Source organism: Limulus polyphemus, unplaced genomic scaffold (genome assembly GCF_000517525.1).
Source record: "Limulus polyphemus unplaced genomic scaffold, Limulus_polyphemus-2.1.2 Scaffold4550, whole genome shotgun sequence".
Lineage (NCBI taxonomy): Eukaryota > Metazoa > Arthropoda > Merostomata > Xiphosura > Limulidae > Limulus > Limulus polyphemus.
Genome location: NW_013670160.1, coordinates 57,844 through 76,655, shown reverse-complemented (window position 1 = coordinate 76,655; position 18,812 = coordinate 57,844). Strand labels below are relative to the sequence as shown.

The 18,812-nt window shown below is 32.1% G+C and overlaps 1 protein-coding gene across 1 annotated transcript in view; it reads right to left on the bottom strand.

Moving 5' to 3' along the window:
* Positions 1–18,812, bottom strand: part of LOC111088840 (vesicle transport protein SFT2A-like) — a 51,889-nt gene that overhangs the window by 7,997 nt on the left and 25,080 nt on the right. The window contains exons 3-5 of the mRNA XM_022399945.1: positions 15,742–15,824; positions 7,997–8,078; positions 6,895–6,930 (exon numbers count right to left, since the gene is read on the bottom strand). Coding sequence (XP_022255653.1) covers positions 6,895–6,930; positions 7,997–8,078; positions 15,742–15,824 — 201 coding nt within the window. The remainder of the gene's footprint in view (positions 1–6,894; positions 6,931–7,996; positions 8,079–15,741; positions 15,825–18,812) is intronic.

The window sequence follows — 18,812 nt, the reverse complement described above, 5'->3', positions numbered from 1 at the left end:
TCCCTCGTCATCGAATTTAAGTTATAGTTATTTAGTCTACTATTTTAATAATTGCACATATTGAAGTTTAACTTTAATATATGTGATATTATAAAGTTTAATAATGAACTCTTTGTTTTTTTAGTGTAAAACTGTATGTCTTGTACCATAACCACACAATCAACTCAAAATATATTCCATAACTTTTCTATATCAGACCTGGCTCCTAAGTTTTTGGGCTAGCTTCTAGATCTTAAAACATTTGTTGAGGCCTGACTTACAGTAATTAAAGAAAACAATTAGGAATGATTAGATGTAAAGGGTTTTTACAAGGAATGGTCAAAATTCAAACATGCTGAAAGTGTAGTTTTTATCAACAAACATACTGTCAGTATAGTATAGTTACATAATTTCAAATAATCAACCATTTATTGAGAAAATTTCACATCATTTACAATGTAACATTTTACTATAAAGATCTGTTAATTTTTTTAGCTTTTTGATCACTGCATGGCTGCTCTTATTAAGCAAAAATAAATTAACTGAATATAAAATTCTAAACAAAATTCACTAGAATATTTTATTAATTCCTATGACTATTGTTTGTTGTTTTTTCACTTTATCTTACACACATAGTGGCTCACATAGAAAAGGAAAAGATTATCAAATTCAAATTTCCAGAACAAAATAATCATAGGCATTTACAAGTAAAAAAGTTTTGGGGAAACAAACAATCAGATTAGTAAGTATGCTGAAACCTTAACTCTTTCACAATGGGCTTCTGTATTTTACACGACCTTGTAACCATGATGGTATATATATACTATAATTCTGAAAGTAGTTAATGTATTTTCATGAAATTTGGCAAGCTTTCAGTAAACATTACAAGTCTTTTGTAGACAAAAAAAAAAAAAATCCAATTTTTAATCAAGTAATTTTACTAAAAATTTGTCCATAAATATATAGTTGGAGATCCAACTGCAAAAATGCAAAGTGATTTTCCAGTTAAGATTAAAAATACTTTTCTTCATCTGAAAATTTTGAAATTTCATTCACATAATTTCTGAAACCTCCAAAATAAATATTGAACATTTTTTCAGAAACACTTTATATTTTATGTTATTTTCTCTACCAAAGTTTCTAATTTTTACATTTTAGTTACTTTTATAATAATAAATAAAGAATACGCATGAAAAAGAAGAAATATAGTACTTATCTGGGTCTTATTTTTTTTATTTAATTAAATAATGCACCTAAGAACACAGAATAATAACTAGCAAAAAGAAAACAATGTTCTATAGTTATCATAAATTTTCTGGCTTTCTGAATATGTGATAAGAGCCTTTAAAAATTCAATTATGTTCGTCGATACGATTTGCATGAGAAAACAATTAAAACTGAATGACAAAATAGAGACTACCTGTACAGAAACAATGTAATAATCATTTGATAGACCAAACTTTTGGCTTTCTATTGTTTATAAATAATATAGTATTAAACATCAGAGAGAACTATTAGCAATTTGTGAAAGAGAGTATGTGACAGGTAGGTGTGGTAAGTGGGTCTGATTTTCTAGTTTATAGTTCCACAGACAAACAATATTGCAAGCTATAAAAGTTATGCTTTGGCTGAGTAATATCTATATCATAATGAGTAATTTACCTTAAATTCTGTACTTCTTAGAGAGGGTGGTAAATAAATTAGAGAAGAGGGAAGACCTAGAGAACAAATGTCACAAGTCTCATACTAGGGGAGATTGAGGATTTTGTAAAATATTTCGTTATAAAATTAAGAACTTAAAACTTGTATAATATTAACATTGTATTCATTAACTACGTTTTGATACCAAGTTTATTTGTATATACTAATAATAAAGTAGTTTAATTAAATTTTGAATGTAACTCTAAAGAAGTTGTGATGTGCACATTTTGACCTACCTGTAATGAGAGGGTTAAAGAACACATTTCAGTGATAATAAACTTTAACAAGATCAATTATGATCATTGGTAACTGTTAAGATTATGGAGTTTGTTCAGTATGAACCAGGAAAAATAATTTTGAGAAATGAGAGAAATCCAAGAGACAAAGATGTTAACTATGTTTTGATGCCAAGTTTATTCATATACACTGTTAATAAAGCAGTTTAATGAAATTTTGAATGTCACTCTGTAAAAGGTTATGATATGCACACTCTGACTTGTCCATTCTGAAAGGGTTAAGAGTAGACAATAAGAAAAGGGAAATGTAAAAACAGGATTGTAATATGAACATTTTAACACTTGGAAGACTTACACGAAAAGTAAATCTTTTAAAACCTGAAATAAATTTGGAATGAAATTCTTTAAACTAGCACTGCTCATATTACAAAATTAATCTGTATGTTAGATAAAAATGAATACCATAGTACCAGATTAACTCATATGTTATAGCTGATTAATAAAAGTGTACTTGTAAACTTCAGAAAATTAGAGAGCTTAACTCCAGTTGTAACTCGCATCTAGTGTGAAACATTGTCTTTGACAAGTAAAACAATAATAATGCCATTATTACAGACTTAAATATTTGAGAGTCAGAATGTGAATTTTTGTATTTATGGGATATAATGTTAATAATGTATAATAGTTCAAATAGTTGGACTACAAACTAGTGTGAAGTTCAGTTTGTTATTTGACTTAAATGTAGGAGTCATGGTTATTATGTTCATCATTTCATGAATGAGTTAGTTAATAATAGTTTTTAAGGTATTACTTGTACTGAAAATAATAATTCTATTTATTAGGTATTATTATTGTTCAATTTTATAATTTCCTTTATTTGCTACGCTACTATGTTTTAGCAATTAATTATTGAATATACTATCACAAGTGAGTTAGATTTCTGTAAAATAGATATGTTTGTTCGATTGCATGATGTAGAATGTGCAAGGCTGCTTCCTTCTTTGTGTTGGTAGATATTGTATGTTAAGAATAGCAATGGTCGGCTAGTTGTTATTAGAAGTATCTAGAAAGTCAAGGAGTTTGGAAGAGAATATGATGCTTGTAAACATAATATCTCTCTGCTTCTTAAACAATGTAATATGCTAAACTACAACCAAATGCAGGAAAGCCATTGGAAAATTAAGTTTATGGATTTATTTTTAAGATAATTAGATTCTACAAACAACATTTGGTTTTATCTCTATTAAAGTGACTGTAGCCTTAATCTTTAAACTGTGCACAAAATTGTTAAAACATAAATAGCCCTTCAGGTCAGTAAATTTTGTTAAATGTTCTTAAACTTGCTTTTGTTTCATAAATGTATTTTTTGTCTAATTTGGATGTCATTATTTAGAACACAACAAAGTGTAAACACAAGTAAAAGAATAAATAAAATTAGATGACACATACAAGATGAGTAATTTGTAGTTTATTGTAAGATTGCCAGGATCCTGACTAAATTGATGATATTGAAGAGGCACAACCAGCACAATTAACCAAAAACTTTAAACATTGCACTAAAATATTTTAAAATCATGCTTTCCACAGCTTCATTCATAATTTACATCTGAATGTGCACTTTGCTATAAAAGGTTAAAATTAGTTCATTGTATCTTATTTGATAAATTGAGAAGATATTGTAAATAATAATTTTTTTTTAATGATATCTGTTCGAAGATCTTGCTTCTAGTAAAATATGAACAGGTTTTGGTACAGCAAGAATAATATCAATCTTATATGTACTGTGAACTGTGGTGTCTGTCCGAGCTTTCATCTGTATCTCGTTTACGCCAACCACTTCCCGCACTGTGCTTTAAAAGCTGTGCATGCAGGCAAAGCTCAACATTCACTTTTGAAGTGGCAGGAGAACAGATATGAATAATGTTGATACCAAATTTTATTTTGCAAACAGGATTTTCTGTACTAAATTGTTAGGAATTAATCACTATCATTCACATTTTAAAATGTGACGTAATTTAAAAAATAAGAATGTAGATTTACTTTATGTTATTGTTGAGTGGCTCTTAGCATAAATGAAATGCTCAACAATTACTTTTTGTGGTGGGCAGTATATGTAGCTTAGAGCTTTGGCTCTGAGTGAAGACAAAAGTGCAACATAATTGACCTATTTAAAGTACACGAAATAATTTAAATTCATAGATTAACTTAAATTTTTCTCATCACTGGGGACTGGTACTTTTGCTAGATTAACTTAAACTTTTCCAGTCACTGGGGACGGGTATTTTTGCTAGATTAACTTAAACTTTTCTAGTCACTGGGGACGGGTACTTTTGCTTGTATTACACATGTTGGGTAAATTATTTTCAGTACAGGATTACTTGTACTTTTTTGCGATAAAAGTCAATGTTTTAAAAGTACTTCAATGAATTGGATTATAAATTATAATAAGGAGTCCATAGCTAAAAGGAGCTTTGCTTGTTTTATTTTAATTAGGAAGTCACCCACACTTATATAGTAAACTACAAAAGTACTTAGCTCCCAATGACAGTTTATCAAAAATCAGTCTTGGGCTAGTTGGTGTTCACTAATTTCCACCTGTCACTACTAAGAAGCCAGACAGAGATGAGACATTAAGCATCCACAAGAGTATCAAGGCATTCTTCCAATCTACAATGAGGAAATATGTTTCTGTAGGTAGCTACAATGAGCTATCTGAAATCCACATAAATACCTTATTACTCAATGAGTTGAACAATTAACCTTTCAATGAACTTGCTTATCAGTAAGTCCTCCTTTTCTTGTTCAACATACTGGGATAGGTCATTGACAAAGAAACATTGTTGGCACAGACAGCCAAAGTATCAACAACCCTTTGGAAGTATTGTTTTTGTTTTTAACTCCATAAGCCTCTATTATTAATTTGGGGAGGCCACTGCTACAGTTCAAAAATAACTGCTCCAATTTTCTACCCGCTCTTCCAGATGGTGTAATATGAAAATCATAATAGGAATTTGTTTTCCCTTTTAGTTTTTACAGGTGAATATTTCTTCAAAACATATGCTGGTAGAATGACCAATGACATAAGTAATATGTACTCTTTTGGAAAGAGAACACTATTGTGCTTTTTCTATAGTAATCATTTTTCTCAGTGTAATTCAGAATTACACCAAGAACTACTATTGGTGAGTGCTCTCTCCATTCAGAGAACAGTACTGTTTTGTGTCATACTTTGTGAATTTATCTCACTTTGTTTCCTTTGTTAAGTAAAAGATTAATTTTTGCTTTTCCTTCGGCTACTGCAGTAGTTACTCTTACCTGCAAGGTTAATCAGTGTAATTAAGAATACCACAGAAAAGCCTATTTTGGTCCATTCCTTATTTTCAAAAATAAACTGAAATCCTCTTTGGCTAACCACCCTTAATGATAAGGAGAGTTCAGTGAGCTCAGATAACCTCAAAGCTCCTAAAATCTATATCCTGTCAGCTGGATGAACTGCTAATATTATTTCTGGTGACTGAACTAAAAATTAACGAACACTGTTTGTCAAAACTATTAATTACATGCTTCTCTTTCCCATGCAGTAATTTGAACGTTTTTTTTTTCATTTTCAAACTTCATCATGTTGTAGCTGCATTTCTTTTCCAGTCATGTTAGAAGTGACTATATACACATGGTATTTTTTTTTATCATCCTTTTGTTCAACATCTACAAGATTAGAGATAGTATAGACCAGATTTTTTCTGAACTCTGTTTCACATTCAAACAATATCATACAACAATATATAGAATTAGACCACCGTGACCCGTTGGGTCAACCACTATTCAGAGGTTATGAAGAATTCAAGCTAATTTCAATATTGCACCGAAATGAAGGTATATTTTGAGATAATTTAATTAAATATTTCAATCCATTCGTGTTATTCATAATTCAAGAAAAGATATTTGATAGTTGATTGGGAGTAAAAGGAAAGACCATTTCATTTTTCAAAAAAAAGTGAAGTAAGAAGTTTCGTAAAGAGTGCGAACTGTAGTGTGAATGATTTTTTGACTGTGAAAATAAGCAAACAATCTCAGAGTTTTAGTAGTATATAGATAGATCCATCAAGATCTTTTTTGTGTCATCTTACGCCTTTTAATGAAGATGGGAACATTGACAGGGAAATAATATAATAGGCAATGCTTGGCGAGAGGTTTTCGTTTATAAAATTTTGTTTTTGTTCTCGACTTGATTTTTATTTTATTACCTCGTCTCCATAGTTGCTATTTGCAAATAGTCAATAATATTGTAGGTCCATTTTATTGTTGTTCTTTCTACGTGCCGTCATAACACATTTTCATCTCATCATTTAATTTCTGTTGTGCATATATTGTTGTATAGAAGATATTTTAAAGTGATTCATCAGGTGGAAAACGAATAGATAGATAGATAAATAAACCAATATGTGGCATCATCTAGTGTACCTAAATTCATCTAGAATTTTTCATAAAAGCGACCCAAAAAACGGGGCTAACTCGGTAATCAGTGGCCCGATTTTAACGAAACTTGTTTTATTCTGTTTCTATTCTCATTTCATTACAATGTGCCGTTTTTGCTGTATACAGACAAGCACATGCACAAACAATCTCAGAGTTTTAGTAGTATATAGATGGTGGATCACAAATATTGTATAAACACTTACATAACAGACACTGCGCACTACCTCAAAACAAAGAACAATGTAGTAGTAATTTATAAAAATGTTTTTGTTTTCTTTTTGTATGACTAAGGAGAATGAACAGCAAGTGATAAAAATTTATGTTGTTATTATTTTAAATTAGAATAACATATGATATTAAAATTATTTTTTTTAAATATCTAATGATGCAAAATTATCATTCTAATTACCCTAATATTAAGTAATGAAACTGCTTTACAAGTAAGAAATATAATCATTAATAGCAAACACTAGTGAGTACATATAAAAAGTAGAAAACTTACCCAATAAGCAGCAAACAAAGTAAGAACTAAACAAGTCTGAAAAAAAAAGTTATCATTAAGGACATTTATTTCCTACATATATAAAAGTTTATATACTTATCCAAAACAAAGAATCATAAAATCCAAAATTGTTTCGAATAAACATGCCATCCTTAGATAGCTGTTATCACTTAGCAAATTTTAATAAAAAAACAGAGGCAAGTAACCTTATTTGTATCATTACTGAGCAAGTTATTATAATTAACTAAATCTATTCACATATTAGCATGTAGACATATAATCTTCCTTTCAGAAATAATGGCATTAAAAGTTTATTAATATCAGTCCAGCTATGAAGACTCATAAAACTAAGGTACAGGATTTACGATTTTCTTAATGTATTTCAAAGACTAATGTTTCATTATTTTTTATGTAAGTGAAGGCTTATGGGATTTATGTTAGGGATAAAACTTCACAATTTCAAACCTAGAGAACATGTAAAACAAATTAATTTGATTTTGACTGTTTAAGATCAAAGCCTCCAACTTTTCTATAAACATATATGGACATGTGTCATAATTTTTTACCATCTTATAACACACACACACACAGGGGAGAAAACATAACTTCCATTCACCTTCGGTGGCAGAAGTAACTATAACAATACTTAAGCTAGAAGTTTAATAGCTATAACTTAGATTGTTTGAAGCAGTAAGTAATTAAATTACATAAAACAGAAGCAACAATAATCTATAATACTCACATACAACATAATCCTGGCCTAGACTGTCTGTTATTATAACAGTTAAAACTATTATAACAGAAGGCTGATGAATTACTGACATCTTACTTGTGATAAAAACATGTATATGAAAAAGAATAATGAGTAAGTAAAAACTGTCTGAAAATAAATTTCAGCTATAAAGAAATAATAAATTACAAAAATGAAAAAAAACCCTCTTACATCTTGAAAAGTATTGGAGAAATATATCAAGCTTGAAATTATCAACAGAGCTTATTTGTCAGAATTAGTTATCAATTAAAATCCATCTGAATCATGGTGTTAAAGAGAGTTAATTGGAAGACATTATAGTACTTAAAAACTTGCAGAAAACTGACTTACCAACATAAAAATAGCTGATGTCAAACGAGATCGAGAAAAAATTTTTTTCATCTGTCCAGCTGGACTTTTCAGGAAGCATGTGCTATAAAATAAAAGTGAAATAGATTCTTTCTTGGCAAAATCTCAAAGTGCAGCAAGTCTCAGATAAGGATATGTTTTCAATCACTGGTCATAAACAGTTCCAAGCATAGGGTCACATAGGATGTGGTGTAACTTTATGGAGGAGTGGACAATAAGTGTTATTTAAAAAATTGTTAAAACTGATTATTAAGGTTTATGTTCACATGTACTTTTAATCCTCTTAAAGGACATGTATCAGAACTTAAGTTACTCAGAATGAACAAATCACATTCTTAAAACATTAATTCAAATAACATATAATTAATGAAGACTTGTGGAGAACTTTGCATTAATTAGCTGTTCATGCCATTATACCCAAAAAACTGAATTCTGGCACTGTTGGATCTTGCAATCAATAAAGCAGTTGGCAAACTTTCAAAGTAATACTGATGTATACAGTAGAACAGCCAACCAGCTACCTGGTTAGAAAAGACCCGCAGAAAGTTCATAACTATACGAGTATGAAATACTAGGAAAGTGATAATAGATGATCAAAGCCTATTGAATAATGATAATAATAAAACTCAGTTATTTGTATGAATCAACAAATATTTTTCTCATTTGATCCACAAGTGAGATACAGAGGAAACTTTTCTGAGTTCTAATATGTTATCAAAGTGCACAAATGAGATCAGGGAATAACTGAAAATTTTAGGATAGCAGGCAGTTTGGAAAGCTAACACTTTTATAATCTCTTTCTATCTACTATAAAAAAGAACACTTAGTAGTCTGAAAGGGAGATACTCCTTGCCATTATCATGTCACACCAAACAGTAAGGTTATAGAATCACCCAACCCTGTTTAAACAACTTAAATCTCTATTAAAACACCTAAGTTGTTTCCAAAAATTCAGCTCTTAGAGCAAAATTTCCCCCTCCACTTTACAGTTTAATCAATTTTCATGAGCAGGGTGAAGACAAACTGAAGTTTCTGACTGCCCCTCATTATCTCTCGATCTCTTATGGAACATGAGAGACTTTAAACCAAAATGACTGCCAAGATCAGATTAAATATGAAAGGGTGAAACAGGATCTTGAAAGTTACAGAAATAACTCACTGACTGGAATTTTAAGTGGGCTTGAATCAATCTTTCTTAAGATGAAGAGTACAGTGGGTCCAAAATATAAAAAAAAGAAGAAAGAACAAGCACCCAAGAGAACTAGGATATGCATAATTAATAACAAAATATACAGATCTTACAAATCACCTTTCTGCTCAGGATATAGTATGTAGATAATACAACTTAGTACAGAAATATATTTTTTCAAATGAAATTTTAAAAATTTTGTCCTTAGTGGTGAGTTCTTAATGAAGAGTATATATCCAAGCTTGAATTCATTTACAGGAGTTCCTGTTATACTCTGTGATGTATTCCTGAAATATTTTGGCCCACTCTTGAATAACTTTTTTAATAGGTGTAACATGGCTTTTCTACAGCAGAAAAACAACATGCAAACACAACGTGTTTAGATCCTCTGCTGTCTTGGCCAGCAGACAACATATTACACTCCACCCAGTAAACTAGTCCAACAACATTGGCACGCTCTAGTAACATAATAGAGCAATGTTGCTTCACATACTTATTGGTAGTACAGTTCTATACAGTAATTAGTGAATGCTACACATGGTAAAATACTCCAACAATTTTTTAACACTTTAGTAATTAAACAAGACAACATTGTTTCAAAAAATGTTGGTAGTAATTGGTAAACACCATACCTGGAAAAGTAGTCAATGAAGATAGAATGTTCTAGTAATGAAACAAAACAATGTTGTTTGATACATGGGTAGTAATTGGTGAATGTCCTAATAAACGGAAAATACAGAGTAATGCAATGTATAATGGAGACCCAGTGTATCTTGCCCTTACAGACTGCCTAAGTTTGCACTTTTCCTAGTTGCTGTATAATTCAGTAAGCACAACTCAGCAGGATGTTTAGTGCTGATCACATGTGAATACACAGTCAGAAACTCTGTTATCCTTTTTCAGTTAATAAGACTTGAACCATTCAACTATTAGTTTGGCTTTGAAACAATGAGTGACAGCCATGCCTGTTGGAGGAATCCTCAGACACCAAAGATGCACAGCATCCCTAACATTTGATGCTATAGAGTGTATTTTGGCACATCACATGGTTTTACAGCTAGAACAGCTGAAACTGTCTGGTGTATAATATTTAGAATATCACCAATTGATTTTTTTTTTAAATATTATGTTTAATTGAAGAGTCTGAAAAAATGCAATAAATGCCAAAGCCATAAATAAAGTAGGATGTGGTGCTTTTCAAGAAAATGACAATTTCTAAGTGACTGCTTAGTGCACATTTTGTAACTAAACTTATTTCCAACAATGAGGAAATATTTGACAAAATGTAAAATTTGCCCACAACAAATATGTAAGATCTATGCCTTTAAAGTGTCAAGCCACCATGACTGGAATCTTCGTTACCTATCGAGGAAGATATTTTACTTCAGAAGTTGAACCTGAAGCATGCATCAGAAAGCTTGCATAAAAATATTACAAAAATAAGTACTTTCCTGTGAGATTTTCTCTCCATAATTTAATGTTTCATTTAACTATCTTATAATACTGTATAAAAACGTGTAACACTATTTATAGAAAGTGTAAGCCTGACCAAGTATTTAGAAAAAATTATATACTAATTAACTACCATCAACTGTTATATATTTGCTTTCTCTCTCTCTCTCATAGGTGAAATTGTAAGAGGTCAGCAGACTTATCCTATCCAATCACCTAACAAAATCAGTAACTGTCTCAAAAATACAGTTAAAACTGAGGAGAATTTGGAAGCAGTCATGGTAGACCTATAGGTCAGCATCCTCATATTCTAAATGAAGAAGATTTCTGGGTAGAATGAATGAAGTTCTAGACCAATCCTGAATGAGGTAGCTCCCTATTTTTAAGATAAAGAAACAATATGAACATACTGCGTGACAATCACTCTTAAGTATAATAGCATGTGATGTTAAAATTTTCCAGCTACTAAGACTTTTGCTTTTATCCCATCTAATTGACAGTCTACATATTAAACAGAGCTATCCAGTGTGTGCAAATGTGTTTAAATTACAATCTATACAAAACAGACCATTTAAGAATAACTTAGATTCTTCATAATCTCTTTTGTACAAGTTATATAAGTGAAGCCATACACAGAGAAAATGAGAGTTAAAACCTGATATGATCAGTGGGGTAAATTTTATAGAGCTGGAACCTTAGGCATGTGATGTCACCATCAGAGTAAAGATCTCACATTCAAAACTTAATTTTCATCTTTGCAAGTCCATTTTAAGTAAACAAAATATATGCAGGACCAATTATTAATGATAACTTTTATTAGTAATAAACTGAATACACATATATTACAAAGAGAAAACATGCAACTCAGTTTTCTTAAATTTAGCAGCAAGAAAAAAAAATCAAAACTTTGTAACATTTACTAAAAGGTAATGCAAAGTTGGTGTTTTCATGTGCCTATATTTTTTTCTAGCTATAGTTTATAGGGTGCATTCAGGAATAAAATCTAATTAACATTGTCAGAAATACAAAAGTTAACATTTTTCTTACACTGATAGGTACTCATCTGCTGTCACACAAAACTATCTTGATATTCTTTCTGCCCTCTAAGCATTACTAAAACATTTTTGCACTCAGTACACCAGTCTATATATCCAATCAGTTTCCCACCATTTTTGATCATGTAGATATTATGTAACTATTCTCAACCAATAGTATTGCACACCTATATTGACTCAGGGGAGGAAGGGTGGGAGAGGAGGCAAGTACCTCTCAGAAATACATTTTCAGTGCAAGAAAGTTAAATTCCAATACAGTCTTATCTTTTATCACAATTCTAGAATCCCAAATTACATAGAAACAAACACATCAGTGATGTAGTAAAGCAAAAAAATAATATTTTAAGTCCTACACTGATGAAAATTAGGATTACAAGGCACATATTTAACAATGACAAAAAATTATCCAAATAGAATAATGAATTAGATGTTACTAGTAGTAATGATATGTAACATACAAACTATCTAAACATACCTATTGAACAAAGGACTTATGACTATCGAATTTACAAACGATCTAAAGTTACCTATTCCACAAAGTATGGAATAATAATGAATATGCAAACTGACTAAAATTACCGAGAAAACAAAGTAATAATCAATATCTAATTTACAATTCATCTAAATTAACTTAGATGACATAAGCAACATAAATATCTAACTTGCCAAAGTTTGAGCTCTGATGACTTGAAATATTTAATTCTCCCATGTGTAAAGAAGGACAAAGCCACACAAGGGGGCATCTGTGTCGTGCCTACTACAGGTATATCCACCAGGTGTGAAGTGTACAAGTTGAAAAACTTACCATACATCTACTGGGAGAACTGGAAGCAATATGAAGGAAGGAGGAGAAGAACAAACCTCCAACAAAGTGGCAGCACAGCAACTGGAGCAGGAAAAATACAACTAGCAAAATCCCAGACATCTCAAACATACAGCAAAATCTGAATATTCATTGACCAATAACATGATTAACAAGCTGTAAAAAATGTGGAAGGGGAAAACTCCTGAAGAGGTGTAGAGTGTTACAGACCAAAAGAATAAGGGGCCAGAAAAAGAGAGTCCAAATAGTCTTCTCTTTGATTGTATTCTTCCCCAGAAACATTGTCAAGTTGAGAAGAAGAAGAAATCTCCAGCCAAACACATGAATCCCTGTGAATTAAGGCCTTTACCTTCTCTGTAGATAAAGTCTAACCCAATTCCTGGGAAGTCATACCAGTAGCATTTTCTACTGTAATGGGAATATCCATAGTTTATACATTGAATCATGAATTCATACTAAGAGCTCTTGTAATTTCGTAACAAGAAATAAACACAAAACATAAATTGTTGAAACATATGAATGCAAACACAGTAAAATAAAACTGTTGAAAAAAATTTGAAATTGCAAAGAAGCCCAATCATAAATGATGGCCATATGCAAAATAACACACATCTAAACAATTCTATGCCAATCAAGAAAGTGAGGATTGAGCAGGAATAGCAGAGGGAGCTAGCTACATCAATATAGGTGGTGCAATACTATTGGTGGAGAGTATTCACATGATATATACATGTTCAAAAATGGTGGAAAATTGATGGGGTGTATAGACTGGTACACTGAGTACCAAAATGTTTTAGCAATGTTTGAAGGGCAGAAAGAAAATTGAGATATCTTTGTGTGAATGTAGGTAAGTAATTGTATGTATTATTTTCAAATTAAAAGGAAAAAAGAGGAAGCAATGTTTTGCAGAGAGTTATTGAAAGTTAAAAATCACTAGAATCAAAACAAGTTTTAAAAATGCATATCATATTAATTTATTATATTCCTAAGTGCACTACAGTATTAACAAATTTAACTTTTATAATGCTTTGCACACCTTCTATCTTGCCAACATAAATAACCGAAAAGATCAACCTCCATTATATATCACATAAATAATAAGCCTTTTAAAAATAAGTACATCTTAATAACAGTATAAATGAAAAATGTATTTTATTACATATTTTAATAACACTCATGTAACATATGATGAAAAATATTTCACTGTTTTAATACTCTGGCACCAGCTCCTGAGGGTGAGTGACAGTGTATGTGCTGGGTGGTGTAAGGGAGCTCTACCAGTACACATGGGGATCACAATCATCCAGTGTTCTCTAACACTCTGAAAATTAGCTTATGAAAGACACTTAATTTCATGTGTAAACTGAATACGATATTTTTCATATATTTTGTTTTTGAAGTGTTGGGATCGAGCTCCAATGTCAGTTACTGGTGTAGTGCTCCAGTGCACTCCAGCAGCAGTACACCCCTGGACAAACCTGAAGAAAAGCTCCTAATGTTATAAGTTCTTTTAGGGTCAAACATTAAGCATGTGACATATATGTAATACATGTAGACATCTTTAACAGTGCTACATATTATATAGCCCAAGATATGTCTAGAAGTAACACAGAAGGTTAAATACATTATATTAAAATTAAATTTCACATGTAAATCAGGAAGTCAGTTGTTATAGCAGAAATAAAGTCATGGTGGAATAGCCTGTATTAGAACTACATTTTGACTTTGTTTGGCATTTTGTAGGTAAAACAATGCCATCAAAAATTGACAGCTTTTTTGGAAGGGTATACAATAGCCCTTTTTGATACAAGATATTCATACACTCAGATCATAAAGATGCATTAAGATTGGGAATATCCATTATACTTAATTGCATTGGAACACAAAGGAAGATGGATCAACTTGAAGAGCTATGACCATCCAGAAAGAACTGCAACAAGTAATACTCAAGCCTTTTGTTTACTCAAAGGTTACATACAACATCAATTGTTTTGTAAAGACTTACACTTGCTTGACCCTCTTTCTGCAATAATGCCATTCTGAGGTGATGTTACATTTTTAAAGATGCAGTAGAGACTTGTGCAAGTTAATACAAGTTGAATGTTTAATGGTAATGATTGTTGACACAAGTAATCTTGGGATTGTAAGATACCTCACTAAGACCTTACTTTGATCTAAAAATGTGATATTTGATTAATCCTAATTTTGTCTCTGGCCTGTGTAGATATTTTGCTTCCAACATACACTTCTTTCCCAGCAGCCAGTTGAAGTTTTTCAAAGAATATAGAAGCCTGCCAGGACAATAAGAAGACCCCATTTAAGTTCAAACTCAATTAATTTGCAAATGCTGTATACTTGTTCACTAAAATTTGCTTTTTTTTTCCTTTGCTGACTGTGTTCATTTTATTCTAAACCTGATATATTGTGGATACCTATAAGTATGCATTAGAAAATAGCCTATTTCCTAGTCTAGTTACAGACCATTGTTCCCATTTCTCACAGTATACCTAACTTAATAACTTACTTTCAACTTGGTTATAATAGAATTCATATATCATTTACTTTAATAATTTACATAAGGAAAATTACTTATTCCAAAAGACAGTGATTTACAAGAACTTTTGTAAATGTATTTATTACAATACTTTACCTAAAGTGTTATACAGTTTACTTTTAGTTTATTACTTTTAATGGATCATTTACAGTAATACAGAGATATAAAACTCAATTAAGGTGGCATTCTTTATTATTCATAAGCACAGTCCTTACATGTTTACAGTATTGAGTACAGTTTGAACATGATTATGGCTTTCATAAGAAATGGAGAAGCACTTCTCATGCTTCACAACAATTATTTTACTCTTGATACAGTAATTTGGATACTTTTACTAATAGCTACAAATGTTGAATTCTTTAGTCTCCACCAATGCAAAAACAGTTGAAAGCTCAATTCCATAAAATCTTACACTGTCAAAAGTAAAAAACTTTGCCTTAATAAATAAGTCTTTTCAGCTAAGTTTTGAAGCAGATCCTTTATATTGCCATCAGAAATCTTGAATAATTTTATATACAAAATATTGGATGCATTAACAACATGTAATTGGTAAACCCATATCACAAAAAACTTAGAATTGCTTTCTTTTTTTTTTTACTATAATCATTTTCTGGTAGCCAAAATTTAATATACTGATGACAGTCAAATACTTACCTAGCAATGGCTGTTACATTTCCTACCGAGTAAAATACACCAAACAAAAGTTTTCCATTAGGTCCAAACATAAAAAATGATCCCTGAAAAATAAAAATGCAATTGTAGAACAACAACAATCACTTTCAAAGCACAATAACTACTATAACATTAGCTAGAACTTAATTATGAATATCTAAAATATCACAATCTTCACAATTAACAACATACAACAATAGTGGGGAAGTTATTGTACATGTGTAGTAATTGTGTGACTGACAATAGTTGAAAAATACTAACAGGAAATAAAAAGCTCTTGTCAGTGCATGTGGGTCTCCTTTGCAAGTTCAATTAAGTGAGATAAAGGAAAGTTCTGAAAATGTACACCAACTTAAATCAAATATCACATTACATAACATAAAGTAAATATCTTATACCTTAAAGAGTGAAACCAATGCTACACTCTAAATCCACTGACATGCAAACCAACGTTATAAAAAATACTAAATCCTTGCTTGCTTAAAGAGAACGTACAAAAAGCAACTTTAAGCAAGAGGTATTCTAACAACTTGCTTATGCTCTTAATTTAATGTGAACATAAAAGTATAAAGAAAATACGGTAGTAACCTTCAGTTTCCGATGGATACTTACTGAAGCACAAATGCCAAAATGAAAAAAACTAAGGGGAATTTAAATTAAGTAATTTCTCAAATTTTTTTAATTACAAATTCTAGGTAAAGTGTATGAAAATTCATTGTAATTCTGCCCTTCCACACCCCCAAAACTGTCTTGAATACATCAATAAACCCTAAAGTTTCTAGAATAAGAAGAGAGTAATTTTTGTTAGATTTTCTATTCAAAGGGCAGTGAAGATGAAGGGTGATTCAATTCACAACTATTATCCGATTCAAGATAAGAATAACTGGGCTTACTAATTAAAGATAACATTGTGATTCTTGTAAGAGAACCAGATAAGCAGGCTTTAATCCTCACAAAGCCATGTTTGCTGCTTAAAGAAAGTAAAGTTAGTAACTCACTTGAGCACCTCTTTCCACTCTGCTTTGAACTAAGGAACTGTAAAAAGTTATTTTTCTATACTGAAAATATATTTCTGATAGGTACTTAACTCTGCTGACATGTATAGGTGTTCTCGTTCAGTGCTGCTCTCTATGTGAACTTTTTTTTCACATGCCACAAGCCTTGAACTTTCACGTACCCCATGATCAATGTGGTTCAACTGCGTCTCGCATGTAAATCATCATGTGACAACCTTCCACCAATCAAAGTGCGACACACCCGCCTAATGCATGCGACTCCCTCTATTCAATTCTACCAAACTATCACTTAAAGATTAGGCTGAAGATAAAAGCACTGCTTTTCAATGGGAAGGAAGGGTGGGAGGAGGAAAGTACCTATCGTATGCAGCTGATCAATTCTAGTCCAAAACCAAGCAGCATTGGGATTACTACTTCTGACCCGTGGTAGAAGAAGGGTCCACACCATCTTCACCTGAAGTTGAGTAGAACAGAATAACATGCATCAAACTGGTCTACTAAACAAGACACATGTGTGCAAATCCACAAACTCTCATACATCTGGGAACCTGACATCTGAATGATAGTACAAAGGTGGTGGTTCACATCAAATCAAATACAATCTGACTGGAACCCTTCAGTGCAACAGCAGCCTCAGGAAGGGGAAAACTCTGAGGTAAAGTGCTAAAGGGAGAACCTTTGCCCCAAACAACATCATCCTCCAGATAGGACCGCGAAGAAATTGGAGTGTATTTGTGTGCAAATCAGCATCCGAGACCCACTTCGTGGCAAAACTACAAAATTGGAGTGAGGATAAAGAATCACAACTAACACATGTGTGAGGATTTATGTTGATTGGTCCAGCTTCAATCCAAAACCACTAAATAGGAACCACATCCAGGGGATGGTAGGATGAGGAGGCCCAATTGAATGGGTGAACTACAATGTGACAGATCTAAAGTAACATCACCCTCTGGATAGAACTGCACAGCATCAACCTTCAGGACCCACCATACAGAGGTGGAGCATATATATTTGGAAATATGCACATCATCATCCCCCGGATAGGACCACACAGAAGTTGGAGCACATCACTAACTTTCGGATTCCGCCACAGGGAAGTGGATTGCCTCTACAAAATACATGCAACCGAACCCTCTGGATAGAACTGCACAGAAGCTGGACACAACAACAAGCTCCGGGACCCACCACATATAGGTGGAACAAATGATTGAGGATTGCACACTATCTACACCAGCAGAACACTACCACCCTACTCTCTATTGAATGAAAGTGATCCCATTCAGGAGGATACCTCCATGTTCCACCACCCCAGCAACTCAGAACAGGAGAGTGGCAAGAAATCCCATACTCCACTAGAAGAACAAGAGCAGGGGGGGATAAAATGCAGTACAGAGTCTGGAGGAATACCAACACTGGAGACAGTGGAACGGGTGACTACAAAAACCGTGTATTGAGAAGCATACCATCCGCGATTTATTCAGTCGAACTTCTGCTTTACCCATTAAGTTCATGGGTTAGTACAGTTTAGAACTGCCATATTAATTAAGCAAATATATCATGAGGAAAACCTACTAGTGATCTTGTGGAACACTCCATCTGAATGGCATGCATTACTGGCCATAGGTATATTGTGTTTGATTATTTCATCTTGACTGTACCTTGCAGATTTGAGATATAGGAATAATACATGTACAGGCAATGTTCGCTACTGAGCAGGATCAAAATTCTAAATGGGGTATGCCTCTGGAGGGAAAAATATACACATCCTTCAGTAGGTCTGTGACATCTCCTGATTGGCTAAAGAACATGCCAATCAGCAATTGCTTTAGCGGCTTACGTTGATCTGACTCATTTTATAAGCTGTACTATTTCCTATAGATCATTTTCCAGGCGGTTCTGCTATGATTAGTGTCTGGTGAAAAGCTTCAGCAGATATTTCTTTTGCAACATCTCAACCAATAATTGATCCAGTTATCAACGCTATTTTCAAGTTTTCAACAACTCGACATATCTACATGTGCCGATGTTTCCGTT